The sequence below is a fragment of the Halichoeres trimaculatus genome, unplaced genomic scaffold, assembly GCF_033239565.1.
Source record: "Halichoeres trimaculatus isolate MK-OKI-2021-1 unplaced genomic scaffold, fHalTri1.1 fHalTri1_scaffold_2, whole genome shotgun sequence".
Lineage (NCBI taxonomy): Eukaryota > Metazoa > Chordata > Actinopteri > Labriformes > Labridae > Halichoeres > Halichoeres trimaculatus.
The window spans coordinates 31563453-31581808 of NW_027437180.1; the positions used below are offsets into that span (position 1 = coordinate 31563453).

General features: G+C 41.0%; 1 protein-coding gene across 2 annotated transcripts; it reads right to left on the minus strand.

The window, feature by feature from the left end:
- Positions 1-6790: 6790 nt before the first annotated feature.
- Positions 6791-18198, minus strand: crmp1 (collapsin response mediator protein 1). 2 transcript variants are annotated; one of them, XM_074688566.1, is made up of 14 exons: positions 17713-18198; positions 15910-15998; positions 15567-15751; positions 14544-14708; positions 13980-14041; positions 13777-13857; positions 12943-13011; positions 12733-12853; positions 12487-12643; positions 10431-10572; positions 10165-10335; positions 8937-9116; positions 8242-8407; positions 6791-8104 (listed from the first exon to the last, which is right to left on the minus strand). In XM_074688566.1, the coding sequence occupies exons 1-14, from the start codon at positions 18061-18063 to the stop codon at positions 8013-8015; spliced, it is 2031 nt and encodes a 676-aa protein (XP_074544667.1). In that variant the 5' UTR covers positions 18064-18198; the 3' UTR covers positions 6791-8012. The 2 variants fall into 2 exon arrangements, with proteins under 2 accessions (XP_074544667.1, XP_074544675.1); XM_074688574.1 differs by lacking the exon at positions 17713-18198 and adding an exon at positions 16954-17143.
- Positions 18199-18356: the final 158 nt, after the last annotated feature.

An 18356-nucleotide genomic window follows, 5' to 3' on the forward strand; every position in this document is an offset into this window, starting at 1 on the left:
TCTCACACCTGTGTTCATTTACGCTGTGTCTATTTAGTTTTTACTTCTTTTTCAGTTCATCCTTTCTTCCATGTCGTGTTGTGTTGTGTTGACTCTGCATCCTGTGGGTTTTCCCTGAGGCTTTGTTTTCTCCAAGTAAGTCCTCCTTCTTGGTTTGTTGTGTAAACGTGAGGAAACATAATAGAATCCACATGGGAACACACACTTAAGGAATACTAGACATGAATAGTGGCAAAAAGAAATCAAAGACTGATCAGAACACAAACACACAACAAGCAAATTGAGACCAAGGGCATCCTGCAAAGCTGTTACGGGGCCTCACTGGGGCCACTCAGAGACCACTCATGGTGAACTATAGCCAAAGCAAACTGTTTGGGACTCTAATTGAAAATCTGTCAGGGTTGTTGATTCTGTATTTGAATCTTTTTTTTTTAACTTGTGTCACTGCTTTAGCGCTCAAGATTACAAAAAGGAGGAAAAGTAAAGTTTTTTTAGGGGTGGCACAAAAGGTTTTCGGATCGTAAGATACACCAGGTACACAAGTGAGATTTTTGTATTGCTGGTTTGGGTTACAGTAGTCAGCTGGGTTTCCTTTAGTTGTTTTTGCACTTACTATACCATGTTTTGTATCACAATCTTCAAGATGCTATAAGGAGGACCTGTTTTAATTGCACTCCTTTCGCCCCCTTTTGACCTGGAGTCTCCGCACACTGTTGTAAATTACTTTTAGTGAAGTGTGTGTTTGTTTGTTTTGGAATTAAATGGAGATCAGATCAAAACAAATGTTCTTTTTTCAAGACAACTTTTAACTGGATACAACGTGCCAAGGTAAGGTATTTATCAGTACAGTTATGTAGCGCTATGGTTTGAAATCTGACATCAACCAAACGTTGTAGCAGCCGACTACATGTAAGCGACATCAGCAGCCTGGTGCTCTGACGTATCTGTAGGCTAACGTGACAACAAGTAAACACTGTCGGTTTGTAAGAAGTTTTGTAGTTATCTATATTCAGCGTGGCTGGCAGCCAGCGCTCTAAGACATGTCTGTAATGTGTAACGTCAGTAAATCCTGGTTAGCTATGTCCTGCCAGTCATCTACCAAGCAGAGCTAAAATAACCTCACTCTTCATTTTATTGATAGACTGCGGGATAACTGCTGCATGTGCATTGGAATGAACGTTATCACTAACAGTTTAGCCCCTGTCTTATAGAATAGTAATATAGTAAAGGCAAATTAGCCCTAAGGTCGGGCTGTATCACTCTCCTTTTTAGCTTTCTTCTGCTTTTCTGTCATTTTTCTGTCTGACAGTTTGCTCCTGTGTCCACCATCACAACAAAATTAGTCATAGAAATTGTTTTTAGCAGAGAAAAACCAAAAACACAGATCTCTGTGATTTATCTCTTCTCACTGCTAGACTTCATCAGCCGGGGCGGTGTTGTCATAGAGATGTGTGCAGTCCGGTTCTAGTTGGCCCCATCAGGGAGCTAAGAAGTAGCAATTTTAAACAACCTGTAACCAGCAATATTGGTGCGGGTAATCTTTTAAGTGTGGATTACAATCAAGCATATTTCTAGAAGAGAGACTTTTTCAACATCACTTTCAAACTCCTCACAGCCCCTTTAACTTTGTGATAAATAAGGTTTGCCGTCAACCAATTCCAGCTTGTTTGTTCTTCCCCTTTCCCCTTTAGCAAGTGTTACTGTAAATTTTAGCAATAGTGAGTTGATGTTGCTCATGGGAAATGCAGTCTTCTTCAAGGAAACACCACAGATTATGTCCAGAACAGTGGCGATTGCTCTAAGACTGCGAGGGAAGCTCAGCTTCCCCTAAAATGTCTCCCAAAAAAAGTGGTGATATGTACTGCTGTGTACATTTCATTGGCAAAATATGCGCTAGAATTCCTTCATCTTTTGTTCAGAATCAGCTACCTATCACAGGTAACTGGGAGTTACCTAGTTACCCAGGAGTTTCAGCGGGGAAGTGTAGAGTGGGTTGTTCCACTGTGGAAACTGGACGGTCATTGGATAAACGCTGGATTTGTCCCGCACATCGGATGCTCAGCATCTCTGGGGGTCTATGAGGCAGTGGGCTGGCCTGGACGCTGGGCTTCTGCATGATGATTAAATGACCTGTCTGGAACCGAATCCCTTTTTGATTGACAGTGAAATGAGCCAGTCAGCGATCTTGAAGTATAAACCTCCACTGGAGCACCTTCTGAGTTTTACATTCAGTTGTTCTGGACTGATGCGGAGGCTTTATCAATCCCCATTGAGTTTACCTTTCTTAAAAACGACGAGCGTTGTGTTTAAAGATTCTGTCTCTTTTCACTAATAAGCAGCTACAGCGACAGCTGCAGAGCTTCTCCCCCTGTCGCTCACACTTACAGCCTGTAGTAGTCTCACATAGCAGCTCCAGCTGCAAGCAAGCTGGCATGGAGGGTAGAAATTACGTTAAAATAAGTTAACAAATTTATGATGTAGGCCAGAAAAAAATAGCTTCCCCTCCTTGACTGACAAGCAGCCGCCACTGGTCCAGAATGGATTTAAAGATCAACATGAAAGTTCCTCACAGTGGCCTTTAACCAGCAGTTATTACTCTTCTTTTTATCTTAGACAACAGACAAACTTCAAATTAGCCAAACTTCTTTCAGTGAGTTGTTTTTACTGTTGGTCCACTGAGGTCCGTGGTTAAAGGCGAATCCTGAGTAATAGGATGCTGTCCAGACAGGACTCCTATGATACTGTTTCTTGTTTTTGAATAATAATGTTGCTACATAGGTTGAGAAATGAAGGATACTGTAATATGTAGTAGCTTTGTTGCAGGGACCTAAGGTAATAAAAGAAAAGCCCGGCTTGCTCAGTCATTTGCAGAATGCTGTCATCTTCCCTGTTATTGCCCAACAGCAGCCTGTTCCTTCCAGGGGACAAGAAGTCTCAGCATTATCATGGCATCTGTTCAGACTCCTGTATTCACCAAAACACGTATACACACACAAACTCACACACACACATACACATAAAGAGAGAGGGAGAAACTATTTCATGACCTGCTCCAGAAAAACAGAAAGTGTGCATAAATTCACTCTTACAGGCTCTGTGTTTCATCCCTTTGGTTTGCTCCCAGAGCAGATGGCAGCAGCAGCGTGTAGGTCTCTGTTGGTCTCTGTGAAGGTGATGTTGTCTGGAATCAGTTCATCTGTAGCGGAAACCAGAGAATGTTCTTTTTGAAATATACAGTCTGTATGTGATAAATAAATGATATCGATGTTGATTCAGGGAGGTAGCGCTGTGAAGTTCTCAGAACTGCAGAAATATAACAAGACAGCCTGTTTCTTTGCAGCAGTGTGTTAGAAATTGTTATTCACTTGTTTAGAGAATACCAACTACATCGTCTGGATGTATGACTAAAAAAAGTGTGTTAAAATGCAGACTTGCACACATAAAGCAGGTGTTTTCTTATCATGCAGAATAGAAAAGTTGCTGCACTGTGTGTGAGGTGTTTACCAGGATAGTCCTTTAAACTTGGAAATAAATATCTTACAAGTATTTCGCCAAAATAGATGATAGATGTATCACACAAACAGTGTCATTCCTCATGCATAATTTACAGGCTTATCAGAGAGTCCATGAATACATTTTTATCAATAATAAGAGTCAAAGCAGCAAAGTCAAACAATAACATTATTAATAGAATGGAATATTTATATCAATATCTGCAACCAGCTCATTAGGAGTGGGACCAGTTTGGGGTAAACGTACTTTCCAAAGACTTTTCCTTCGAGAAAATGTTTGGAACAAACTGCAGCAAATCTCTTCCAGATGAAACAAGAAAATTAAGCAAAGAAAATTGGCTTTTATTGTCAAGGACTACAATAAAAGGGAACGTTCATCAGGGAGAACAGATGGGTGGAGATAGAGCTTAGTTGCTGCATAATTACTTTTACATTAAATAGTTACGTTTCCAATGTTTCCACACATTGAAAGTGATGGTTCTTTCGGGCATAAAGCAAACAGGGAACCACAGGAGATATGGAGCTTTAAGTTCTATGATGTATGTAAGCTACAAAATGTTACACAACTGCACCGTAAAACTTCTCATTGATGTAATCCTTGTAAAGGATCTTGTTGCTTATGCACATTTAATATGCCACATCTGAAAAGAAGGTACTTATGGTAGAAGTGTCGCGTTCAGTATTACTTGACTCTAACTTGAGTGCCTTGTTATGGCAGTAATTTTCGCCCTGGTTCTCCAGCTGATTGAACAATTTTCAACAATTACACAAATCCAGATTAATGACACTGCTGGAAGGAAGAAGTGACAGTCATTTCCTTTCCTGTCCTTTCTCTGCTCCTTATTTTCCCAAAAGCAGATCCTAAGAATTTAATTAGAATATTTTCTATTTAATTTGTCTGAATAGTCTTTCACTGAGATTCTATAATGAAGCCATGAACAGACACAGGACTGTATTCAGTACCAGGAAGCTTTCATATCGACAAAGGGCGTGAATTTATCCCTGTTTCTTGAAAAAACAGCAAACAAGTACAATACTCCCATCTTAGATTTCCCCTTGCCCACACACAATTGTTATTACTACAAACTTTTATTGCCTTAGCAGCTTGTTTTCATTCCTGTTAAACATTTCTTCATACTGCAGACTAAACTCCATGTGGTCACAGAAAGCTCCAGAATGACTTGATACACTTGATCCATGACAAATGATTAAAACCCAGCAGAAATGTCTCTTTGTCAGCTTACTAAAGGTAATGGTTCAAGGATTAGTCCTCTTTAAAAGACTGAAAATCAAATTCCTCATACATCTCATCAAGTGCTTGTCCATGACTGTGAAAAGAGTGGAACTACTTCAGTTGAAAGGTTGAGTGTGTGAGATCAGGATCTAATGGTAGTGAGAGACTCATACAAATTTTCTGGCAGTAGTATCTCCCAAAAAATAAGAGTCATTGTGCGTCCTTTTCCTCAGAATGACCTCTGTGAATCTGGAAACATCCTCATTCAGTCTCTCAATAGAACATGATGCACCTTCATGTCTTGGTAGTGTCTCCTTCAGACCTTGGAGGCCTCTCTTTCTGCCAGAGCTCGCCATCATGTGAATGGCATGATGTTGTTTCCATGCTGTTTCTCTTTGTAGAGTGAGGACACTCTCTTTTCAACCCTGACCATGAACTCTTGATCTTGATTCATAAATTCCACTGAAAAATCTTTCTGGTTTGAGCTAATGGTGGGTTTCAAGAGTCTGCACTTGAATGTTGACAAATAATTGTTATCTGCCTGTCTCAATTTGGGCTACAACTCTTTATAAATCTTTGATGTGTCACTTTGAGAGGGACGCTCAAATATCTACTGTTAACATGTTGTCCAGAAAATCCTGAGTACTTTGGAAATTATTTATCTCTCAATAAACTAACTCCAAAAGACTTGCTTTTATGTTAAGTCTTCATCTTCTTCTGCTCTTAGCTCCGTCATTTAATTAGCTTTTGAAGTCTTTAATTCATGGTTTGATTATTGACTAATTTGTTTTCCTCACTATTTTTCTACATTTTATTTTTATTACATTTGGTTCCATCCATCTTAAATGCTTTTAAATGTTTTCTTTAGTATTTTTCTGTCCCTTCATATTTGTAAGGGCTTGTACTTGTTTTACCATGTTTGTTTATTTCTTAACTCAAATTCATCATTATAGCAACTTGCACACGTTAAAATGTACAGCCCAACGTGCTGTAAAAACAAACAGAGACAAGGTGAGAAGTGTCATACACAACACTTAAAAATAAAATTGAGTCAGTGCAAAAAAAAATCAAACTAATTAGACCTGGTAACTTCCAAAAAAAGACAGTTAATTAAAGGAATTAAATAAAAATTAGTTCAAATAAGACAAATTAATTAAAACAAATTCGAAAATAATATAGAGCTAATAAGTTTAAATTAAGATATAATTAGATACAATGAATAAAATGTATTTGCATAAAATAAAATCATTTCTTTCTTAAATAAGTAAAAGAAAAACATAATAATAATAATAATAATAATAATAATAATAATAATAATAATAATAATAATAATAATAATAACAATTATTATTATTATTATTATTATTATTATTATTATTATTATTATTATTATTATTATTATTATTATTATTATTATTATTATTATTATTATATATTTTATTATTATTTTTATTTATTTATTTATTTTTACCTGCAACTTAAAACATAATTAGAAGAGCTCTAAAGTGATACCTGGCCTTGTGCAAGACAAAAGAACATCCCCGAAGACCTGGCCAAAACAGACAACAGCTCATCCTAGCACTGGTCTTTTCCTAGCCAATACATACATTAGGCAGTTTCTTAGAGCTGATGTTTAGCTGTATTACATGAAAAAAACGAAGGTTTTGCATCATTGGCAGTAGCTGAAACCAGACTGATATATTTCAGTTAAGTGTTAAGTTTTATTGGGCTCGTTCCAAGTCCATTGATAATGAACTACGACACAATGACATACGAAATATTACCAGATGAGCAACTTTTGGACAGTTCATAGCCTGAAATACAGCAGCATATTATAAATTACAGCATTTAAGATTCTCATCCTGAGAGTGATGGCTGCATTGAGTGTTATATCAACCCCACATTAGTTGTGCCAGAGAAAATTCAGCTTACAAAGCAGGAAGAGATTGCCTGTAAAGGACTTTAAGTATTGCAAATAAAAATCTTACACACAACATTTGTCATTTTAGATGGTGTTCAAATTTCAGGAATGATAGCAGAACCATTATTTTTGACAACAGTCAAGTTTTTATTGATCGTTAGTGGTTTGATTGGAGTCACCAGACAACAGCAACAAAACACTGCAGCATGGAGAGATTTAATGTAGCAAGTAAACATCCAGAGTCAATAAAATAAAAAGGTTCAAAGAGCAGGGGTGGGAGCTGAAGCCCTTTTACAGCAGTGAGTTGCATACATCATTACAACCAAGATCTATTTCTTGTACGGGTGATTGGCAAAGAAAAACTATCACACACATTGTTGAGTCTTACTGTGACACTCTATCATGGAGGTACAACAATCTAGAAATGTAATCTGCATCCACAGCTGTGTTTGTATTTGTTTCAACTGCTCGTCTACGTTCACACTTTATAGGAGAGTACAGACGTATTTGCATAAAGTATGTGGTGGTGGTGGAGAGGAAGTTGCATTGCTTTTATTGGAGTTCACAGTTAAAATGTACAAATTTGTTTTGAACAAAGTAACAGCTGGCTCTATCCACAGTGAGTGTCGTTATGTGCTTAAAGCATATATTTACCAGTTTATGGTATGTTTGTGCAGCTGAATACAAATGTGCCTTGAGTACAATTTAAGTGTCCCTCTATTGTAACTCTAATCCACAAGTAGTGCAACATCAAAAGATGTGTCCATGCAGTATGTTTCACTTGAGCCACACTAATACAAATATTGCCAAGATGTTAAAAAATCGTTTTTCCTCAGCTGTGAAGAAGGAGCACCAAGTCTGAGCAGACCAACACAGTAAGACATGGGAGGAGAGGAGAGGAGGAGGAAGTCATGCTCTCAGGAAAGGATTTAACATTATCACAAAACACTAGGGTCACCTTTGGGTGCTTGGAGGGGTCCAACACCAGAACTCTGTGTGTGTGAGTGTCCCAATCGTGAGCTTGTGAGTTGATTGTTGAATGTTTTGGAAAGCATCTTGAGATAACATTCGTTTTGATTTGGCGCTTTTTATATATAAAGATTCATTCTTTGATTGATTGTATTTCACACTCTTCTTTGTTTGGATGTGTCAATGTGCTTCTGACTCAAGGCAAACGGATGAAACTCATCATGGTCTAAAAAGAGCATGTGCCAACACAAAACAATATTTTTTCATTCATGTCAGTGCGCTCACACTCTCAGTCATACTCATACACTCACACACACTCAAGAGGTGCAACCCCACGACAAACACACACTAACACTTTGTGCACAGTCAGGTGTTCTTAACCAAGGCTGGTGATGTTGGAGCGGCCACCAGGGGGTGCTACAATACGGTGACCAGACCGACGAGGGATGTTGTCATCAATCTGAGCCCCTGAGAAAGAATGATCAAATGGTCATGAGTTTTATTTACTGAAGAATTTGAAATCAATCGTCCTTTAGAGCTTTTTCAGATTTAATGTATCAGTTTGTTTTCATTCAAGATTACAAAGATTAATTAATGTCACCTACCTGATAGGCTGAAGTTGGACTGATGCAGGTTGCGTACTGGTTGTGGTTGGTGAGAGGTGGGTGAAGTTTTGGCCGATGGAGACGGGGTGATGTATTTAGGGGTTGGAATGACATCATACACAGGGCCGTCATACATCCCACGAGACACGCCCTGTCTGCTCCTCACCTGAATAAAAAGGTACCAAAATCCATCATGACATATGTGTCTCAGAGTTCTTGAAAAGCGCTATATATATTTTTTTTTTTAATTTTGTTATCACAACAATTGTAATTATTTGATTTGATGGAATCAGCTGCTGGGGAAATCATTCTTTCATTCAGATCAAATTATGCAGATACATTCCTTGCACAACAAAGCACAGTCATTGTAATTGTCTCGCTGATTGGCTGTCGTTCATATGATTTTGTTTTCTAGTGAGTGTGTTTCTATAACTGGATCTATACTTCAACAATAAACCCTTTCCGATCATGAAAAGTGGGAGAAGCCGTACAATCTGATATGCTGTTTCCGTCATTGTCATATTACAACTAAATCTGGCTGAATCCAGATGAAATGGAAACTCTCAAGAAGTGTTTTTCATATATTCTTACAGGATTTCTGAGACAAAAAAGCAATTCAAAGGACTCTGTCACTGAATGCTGGAAGTGTGAGATAAAAACAGCTTATTGCCTCTGTCATCAGCGATCCACTGTACCTGGTTCCTGAACTTAACACGTTGATAAGGAAGGTCTGGGAAGTGCTTGCGGGGGATAAACCGTCCGGTTCCCTGCTGAACCTGCAGCTTGCCTTCCTCATAAACAACTCGACCTTGACTCAACACCAGCGCTGGACCCCCACGACACTCCAAACCTTCAAAGATGTTGTACTCCGCAGCCTGAGTGCAGAGGACACACACAAGGCAAAGAAGAGAAAAACAGGCAGATGAACAAAGGAAAAGCTCTTGATTTACACTCCACCATTCATAACTCTGATAGCTTTAACTCTGTCTCTCTACACTGTGCTGGTTCAGCAGGCATTGTATCAAAGCTTAATACATGCAGCAAAATGCAGCAGTTGAGAAGATGGGGGATGAATAAATGAGAGGCTTGAGGCATATAGGAGGAGTGTGTGTGAATACAGGGGGATGGGGATGAAGATGGCAGAAAAGAATGGGTGAGGGGTGAAAAGGGATTATAACCTAAAGCCAGCAGCAGTCTGGATTAGGGTGTATGAGAGTGAAAGAGCAGACTGGGTACGTTAAAGCTGTCTAATATCTTCAGTGTATAATGTCACATTGCTCTGAGCACACTTTTACTTCTAAACCCATTCTGCTGAGTTGAAATGCAGCATTTATTTTTTTTTAAATCGAAGAGTGGGTTACTTAATCTTGAAAAGTGTTTCTCTGAAGTGTGTTTTGGGGCCTGTAACCTTCCACCAAGTACAGTTATAAAATATCAACTCAGAGAATATTGAATCAAGTACAGTAAAAAGGGGAAAATGATTTTTCTCATAAGAACAAGAGGATGGAAAAAGTGTCCCAATAAATTAAAGTTATCAACACAAAACTGATTTCTGTTTGAGTCCGCACGACAAACTCACCTCTTTGTCTGGAGGTTTGGCATGTTAACTGATGCTTGTATTATGCTACCCTGTCATTGAATCACTTTAAATGAAGATTTACAGCAATACCAGGCTTAACCTAATTTTATATTCAAATCTGAAAGTCCAAGCTCCTGTGATCTTTGTCTTGGTTTTAATCCTATTTCGCACTTTGCCATCTCCCAAATGAAACCCCCTCTCATTCTGTCTTTCTCCTGCCTTGTCTTTCTTCTGATTCAATATAAAAGTATATATGTTGTGTAAGAGTACCAGTTTAACAACCAATAAGCTTCATGCATTATTTGGAACAATAATGTCCCTTTCTCATTTTCTGATGCTCTCACCGACTGCTGGAGTTTTGCAGTGATGGTTTTCACGCTCTCGGGGTCCCAGATGACGATGTCAGCATCAGAGCCCACTGCTATCCGGCCTTTGCGGGGGTAAAGGTTAAAGATTTTTGCAGCATTGGTAGATGTGACCGCCACAAACTGGTTTTCATCCATCTTCCCCATTGCCTGAGAGATAGAGAGGCATATGTCTGAAGCACTGGAAGCAAACACACTAACAATAAAACAAAAGACACACACACACCCAAGTCCTCATTGCTCACCACAGCCTTGTCCCAGACAAAACCCATCCTCTCCTCCACCCCGTTGGTTCCCTCAGGAATCAGGGTGAAGTCATCTCTACCGATTGCTTTCTGGGAAGTGCTGTATGCACAGTGAGCGCTGCCCACCACCTGCAGGTCTCCACTGAAACAAGGCCACAACATGTTTGGAAATCATCAAATTCAAAGTGGGGTTACATTTCTATTTACATTAACACACACAAGGAAAATGTCCTGCTATTTTTTTGTGTGTCAAAGAAATAAAAAATGTTTGATAGAAAGGGAAAAGAAACTGAGCAGTAGTACTCCGACAGAAGAAAAATCATAACAGAAAAAATAAAAAATAAATTTGTCATAAAGCTTAACAGAAATTTAAATCATAAAAAGAACATTAAAACATGTGAAAAGGAACACAACATAACATACTGTAAAAAAAAAAGGGACTCAAAAGAAGTGTGTACTGACAACTTTTGCAATTATACGAAATAGTAAACAAGTGGCTCTTCAGCTTCGTACATTCCTATCTAATTTTAAGTACCAATTAGTATTTTGCGAGTCAACAGCAGCTCCTTAAAATCTGCTTTGGTCTGAACAGGCAGCCAATGAAGAGAGGAGAGCGCTTGAATTATGGACTGATGTTTTTGTGATGGGGTAAGAATACGAGCTGCAGCATTCAGGATTAATTGTATCATGGTGACGTTTCTGAGGTGGAGAAAAGATCATTATAATAGTCACCTCCTTAAAGTGAAAGCCAAAAAAAAAAAACAGAATGTTTTACTCTGGATTGTGCAGCATGTTGCCATTAGAGGACATGTCTCAAGCTATAGAGTCACGGTTAACCAGTCAAGTTAAACACAAGCTGACATTTCACCTATCAGCCACCAGGTGTCCTCTTTGAGTATGTTAGTAAAAGTACAAGTCATGTTTGGTGGCCTGAGGCAAAAAAATAAAAAATAAAAGAGCTAAATAAAATAGTCAGATTGGTGCAACACATCTGCAATACCAGTTCCTGAGGCCATGACTGCATCATGTCACAAAGCTGCTCTGCATAACCTCAAAGGCGTTTATAATCAGATTCACCCTCAGTACTCTGTGGTAAGGTGGCTATAAACAGAGAGGCAGCTCTGGTTATTAAGGCTCTTCATCTATCAGTTAATTACAGTCATTACTTTGTAATAGCAAGCTGTGGGATCATGACACCAATGCCATCAGAGTGCTTATTATGAAGTCACGGCCCTCGTGAAATATGAGCAGAAGGTGTTTACTTTTGTTCACGCCTCTGAAAAAGATCCTAAAAATACACCCTGTCGCATCAGCAGGCGCTCAAATCCAACCGCAGTATCACACCACCGGTGTGACAGCACGGACCCACCCTGAGACAGAAGCTGGAGTTGCAGACAAAGGGTGGAGGGAGGAGGAGGAAGAGGAGGAAGAGGAGGAAGAGGAAGAGAGTTGGTAGCCAAGGCAACAGATGATGAAGGATTCTAGTTCCTGTTCTATTTATGGAATTGGGGCCAGTCAAAACTGTACAGCAGCATTTTCTGTGCATGTGTGTAGGTTTAACTACACTGAGGTAGTTTGGTCAGGGCCTCTTCATCCTTGTGTATGGCATTATCATGAGTCAGCAGCTTTCAAATGGTCTCTATTACTGAAACTCCTGCAGCTTCCTGCTCAAACAAACACCTTCACCTTCCCTCCAGCCGGTCCTCTTATTTACTGGAGCTGGTCTGACAATGTGCGTTACACAGCACTTATTTGTGGAGTGAATACCAAACTAATATCTGAGGAATAACAGAGGGAATTAACTCAGAGACGTTTTCTCCTTTGGTGTCATGAGTCTAATTTGCATTTCACTTTCTGCAGAGGTTATAGCTAAATTTAGCTTGCTGTCTGCTCTCACTCTGCATTAATTTGAAAGCTTTTACATATCGCAGTGTACATGGATTAAACTGGAGGCTACACGTATTAGAAGGCTTGGCAGAGCAACATCATCACATACTGTCAAGGCTTAGGGTGTACCAGAGACTTTAGTTTGCAGTGACTGTGAATTCAAACATACCAGGCCAGCAGTGTGTGGAGATGGTCTGGGGTCGTAGGGTCAGGACTCAAAGGTGGAGAGGTGACGTAAGCAGCAGCTTTGGCCCAGTTCTTGCTCCAGTAGTGGGAGCCATCAGTGGCCAGGCTGGCTGTGATTGGCTCTCCAAAGACTACAGAACCTGGTTGGAAAAATTAAAGTTTAAAATCAGTGGAGGAATCTTCCTAAAGGTGATTGAGAACGTGATGGCGTGGAAAGACAGAGGCCGACCTTTCCTACGAGCCTGTGTGATGGTGTCAGCAGCACTCTTGCTCATCACCTTTGTGATGTAGACGGGACAGTTCACACGGTTTCCAAGAGTGATGGCGCGGAACACCGCCTCAGCTTCCAGCTGCATCAAAGGAGGATTAGAGAAAGTTTAACACCTACGTGCGCTGTGAGAAAAAGTTGGATGAGGGAAATACATATCTATGACGTTACCTCTTCAGGACGACTCAGAGGATGGCCCTCTGGTCCCGTGATTCCCATTCCAAGAATTTTTCTTTGTTCCTGCCACACAAATGAACACAAATGATCTTGACTCCTTTGACACTGATTGTCAGCAGTACAAACAGTACTTGTCGTATCATATTTTACACATAAGCCTGCTGTAATAATGCTTTTGCTGGAAACTCTTGGCTGTAAAATGAGATCTCATGGTCTGTCATGCTATCAAAGGAAATAGAGTGTGCCATTGTAATCCTAAAAAAGAGGATGCTCAGCAGAGACATGGTTGAGAGACTGGAGAGAATATGTGAATGGAAATCAGACCTCCACCTAATTTCATTGCTTCCCAGGATATTCAGTTGTATTTCTTCAAAATCAGTCTTCCCCATATGTTAGTCTTCACCATGATTGTACCATTAACTGAGAAAATCAACACCATGACCACAACTACCACTTTCACACAGCTGTCGGCATTATCATCACCCTCAGCCTCAGCATCTTAATCACGATTACATCATCATCATTAGCACAATAATGGTCAGAAGTGGTGGTGGCCTGCATTAAACTGTTCATACCCAGCAGCAGTATGAGCAGCAGCTGTATTAATAATCCTCTCCTCTCTCTACGTGAGCTGGGATGTTATATAACCAGAACATCTCTCGACCGCAGTGCAGGTTGCAGGGGACTATAAAAGTAAAATATTGATTGAGCTCGGCCATTATGTGAGGCCACAGCAAATTGCTGTAACTGGAGGCTGAGTAAAGACAGGTTATGATGGTGTTAATAGAGACACTAAGAGACAAAAATAAGAGGTTATGAAGCACTTACCTGAGCAATCAGATCTCCATTTTCAGCATGAACTAAGACCACAGCACCCAGCTCCTTCAGGAAGGAGAAAGCTTCATACAGCTGAAGGAGGGATGAGTCAAAAGGACAAAAAAAGGGTTGTAAATCAAAGAAAAAGAGCGAAACAAGCTTATATTTAAAGGGGAGCATGTATCTGAGCAGTTTCAGTTTGTTTACAGAAATACCTGAGAGTCTGACATCTGGTATGTGTCCTTGTAAGCCATGTACACTTGGAATGAGTTAATACCTGACAGCAACAAAACATCAGAGTATGTGTGACAGGGCAGCAAATGGGAACACATTTCAAAGTCAAACAGTAGGAGCATGGCTGGGATAATAAATGATAAAAAGGAATTGAATTCAAAAAGAAGGGAAAACTTGCTGAAAACGAGAAACAGAGCATATTCATATGTCTGGCATCCCAGCCCAGAATTATAACTCTAAATTTTGTTTATAGCAGACATTGGTCTCACAGGCGGCTGTCTTGGCTTAAGAACTTCATGATGTTGTAGCTTTCCCAAATGAAAAGTGATTTTTTACTTAAAACAGATTACAAGAGAATTTTGTATACAGCCACCATGACAGCTTTGTTATGACAACAATGGATTCATTCTAAGAGGATTCAACACTGGGTCCAAACGGTTTCTAAATCTGTCCCTATTGTTTCTGGGAAAGAAGGCTGAAATTGGGAACCAAAGGAAGGATTACAGCAGTGACCACAGCTCTTGAATGACTCAAAACTGATCTACCTTTGTCCTGCACCAGCAGCTCCAGCTCATCTTTTACAGACTCGGTCCACTCGGGGATGTCTACGTGTAGAGAGTAATCACAGCAGGCCTTCTTATCTGCAGCTTCCTGCCAGTGCTCAAATGCCTCCAGAAGACTGCCCCCTGGCTGGGGAGTGACGTGGTCGACTGGGAAGTGCAAAAGGTCAACGGTTAGGATGCCAGCAGAAGAAAATAATATATTCTTCTATTGCAAAACAACCAGGGACTAGTAAAAACAAAATGAAAACATACATTTTTTATACGAGATAAAAGTCAAATGAACTAATCAATCTTTTAATATAAAAAAGTCATGAGTCATTTTCAATACATTTTTAAAGCAAACTGGCTTCCAGTGGCAGCTTGAATCAAATTTAAAGCTCTTCTTCTTGCTTACAAAACATTGATGAGAACAGCTCCTGCCTACCTGGGTCCCCTCATCTAGGTCTACACTCCTTCTCGCCCACTATGCTCTGCTTGTGATAGACACCTGGTGAGCCCAGCGTGGCTCCAAATCTCTAGCCAGACTCTTCTCCTTTGTTGTGCCTAAATGATGGAATTAATTACCTAACGCTATATGGTCCACGGAGTCCTTTTCTACTTTTAAGAGATGTCTGAAGATGCATCTGTTCAGGGAACACTTAAGCTGACCCTTCTCCTCTTTGTCCTCGGGGGTAGAATGAGTCAGTCAGCCTCAGACCCAGCTCTTGGTGAATTTTCAGCACCAATTACTGAATGTTGTTAGTTTAAGTATACTGTTGTAGCAATTAATTATGCTTGTTTGGCTATAGTATTCTACATAATATAAGAAAAAAATCTTGCACTTAATGGCAGCACCTGCAGCCAAATTACCTGCAGCACTTTGTCATGCTAACTAGGTTTTTCCTTCTGTCTAAATTCTTGCTTGTGTTTTATGTTGCTTTGGAAAATATCATCTGCAAAATGAAACTGTAAAAGTGTAGATTGCAGATACCAAAGTAAAACATATCATATAAGTGATACACTCACTGATCATGGTGGTGCCCCCAGCAAGTGCAGCCTTAGTGCCCTGGAAGAAATCATCTACTGGCTGTGTGCCCAGGTAAGACTTCATCAGACAGGTGTTGACATCAATCCCCCCTGGTATCACCATTAGGCCATTAGCCTCGATCACCTTGACTCCACCTGGTACAACCAGATTCTCTCCCACCTGCCTGCCAAGGGTAAAGATTTTGTAGAGAAGACAGGGTGGGGGACAGGAAGGCAGAGTGTAAAATGTAAAGAGGAAGTCAAATAATCACAAAGTAGTCACAGAACTCAAATATTTGTAATGCCTCTGCGGTTATTTGACAATATTTGATTGTTTACACACTTGATGAGCCCATCCTCGATGTAGACATCTGCATAGACAGACTGGTCATCGTTTACCACGCGGCCTCCTTTGATCAGCAGTCTGTCACTCTGCAGGAGAGAGGAGTGAGAGGAGTGAGAGGAGTGAGAGGCAGGAGGGGTTAAGTCAATCCTGACATTTGGATATATTGCGCAATCAGTTATGCAATCCATAACGTTACAGCAATATTAGGCCACAGTGCTGAGGACGAGGCTTGAGAGAAGTGCAAAGCCGAAGCAGTGCTGCACATGTGAGGGTTCAGAAAAGCTAAAATGAGTGTTTTCTATGTCTCCCTTGGTCACTGAAACTGTACTTGAAAATTTATTTGACATTAGAAACACTTTTTCTTAGTAGTATAATCAGAAAGAGGCTATTCTGAGGCTCAGCGTTAGACAACCATGATTTTCTGAGGCTGCCATGCATCCCCACCCTCTACCACTACAGGGGGTGCTTGGCAACAGCATGAAAAAGATGTTGCGTCTCCATGGTAACCAAAGATCATCCATGGTTGAGACAGAAACAGCTGACAGCTCTGATGAATTTCAGTGGAGAAATATGTCTCAACACGATGTGGTGTTGGTTGTCTGTTAACATGAAAGTTAAGTGAAGGCTTTTAGATCAATCTGTGATATAATTGTTCAGTGTAATTCATGCATTATTCCAGGATTCAGCTTTGCACAGAACCAGCCTCCAACCCATGTGTTGTTTCATGCCAGCCTTTGTGTCCTAAACGACTCCTGGTTCGACCGTCAAGTCAACCGAGTTAATCCCTCTGACAGGCAGCGAGATTACACAACAAAGTGCAACCCTCACCCAGAACACGCGCTTAATTTGACACACAGACATTCAGAACTGTCACCTTTTCATTTCCTTTGTTTCACAACGAGAAACTGTCGCTCGACCCTCTGCACTTTGCCACCTCACAGCGAGTTTAATCCCCTATCCGCCTGCATCGAGAACAGGGATTTGCATACCACCGGAGAGCTCCTCCGGCCAATCCCATGCTGAGCAGGCCAGGTGTCTTACCGATAAGTGGGGGATACTATTCCTCCCCTGATATTCGCTCCCAGACATGCTCTCCCCTCTCTGTCCCCGGGCTGTCGACTCGGAAGCAGCCTCCAACAACTCTGGCGCCCTGCTCCGCGCCCCTTTGTCCCCTGTTTCTTATTTGTTACCGTTTCCGCGTGTGGAAAGGGGAAAGCAATCAATCAGCCGCCGTGCGGCTACGTCGGTATACGTAGAGCGCGCTCTCCAAGTGACAGGTGACGGTCTTGTGCGTGCGCGCGTGCAGAAAGAAAGCGTTCTCGTCACAGTTAAAACTGATGCAGCTCACACACCCCCAGCACGCGCGCACATAAACAACAAACAATACGGCCATGGATGCTGTCACTGCTCCACAGACCCCTAAAATCACGTAGCGACGAGAAAATGTATCTAACATCATTTCATATGTTTTTATTTGAGTGGCACAGATTTTAAGTGAAATAGCCACTCTGCAATGCACCACAAAATTAATTATTAATGCAGACCAAGGTATTTTCTCAGAATTAAAAACTCTTTGACAGATAGAAAATAAAGTGAGGACAACCACACTACTCCCCAATAAATAAAGGGGCTCTCATTAGCATGAATTGTTGTTTGTGGTTTTGTTTGTTGTCTTGTCTTTTGTATTTGCCTACTGTAGTTACATGGTAATGCCTATCTGGGAGTCTGGCAGTCATCAAGATGTCAACCAAAGAGCAGACAGAAAGAAAAAAAATGCCCAGGGGAAGTCTTTAACCCTACCTCTCCATTTTGGCTTTCACTCTCTGATGAAAATCTGACTCCCACACCAGGGCGTCCCTCGTCTTTCTCCCCTGGTGAATTGCTCTGTGACCCCTCCCGGGTCTCGCCAGGAGTCTTCCCGATCGGGTCACCGGTATCCAAGAGCCTCTCCCGGCTCCCACTCCTCGGGGTGCGGCTCCCTTTCCTCCCCACCGCGTAGTTATCGAAGTCTATAGTCTTGCTATCAAACGCTCCCTCCACAGAGCTGAACATGCCGAAGCTCTTTCTCTGGTTCGGCCCGGTGGTGATCGGCCCCGCCAGGTAGACCGGCAGCTCATCCTCCCGGTTCCACTGTCTTCTGCAGTCAGACATTGTGCCTTTCTCTCAGACAGAGACTCCCCCAAATCTGAAAGGATGGAACAGGAGTCTGCTTGTTCTACGTCTAACCGGGTCACTTGACGGCTCCGCCTCTCGAGCGCGCTCTGATGCTGTGAACTGTGAAACGCAGCTCTCTCCTGGATACCCAAGAATGTTGCCTCCACATGCACACACTCACACGCACACACACTGATGAAATAATGCAGTGCTCTAGTTATCATAGGTAATATGCTGGTGTGAACTAGTTTAAAGTTGAAAAGCCTGGTTTGAAACCAAACATACGCACA

Coding starts and splice junctions, on each gene's coding strand:
- crmp1 (XM_074688566.1), bottom strand. CDS start 18,063: ATGTCTGACTGCAGAAGACAGTGGAACCGGGAGGATGAGCTGCCGGTC. Junction 15,752..15,909: donor ATCGAGGATGGGCTCATCAA/GTGTGTAAACAA, acceptor TACCCTTGGCAG/GCAGGTGGGAGAGAATCTGG. Junction 13,012..13,776: donor ATGGAGATCTGATTGCTCAG/GTAAGTGCTTCA, acceptor TTTGTGTGGCAG/GAACAAAGAAAAATTCTTGG.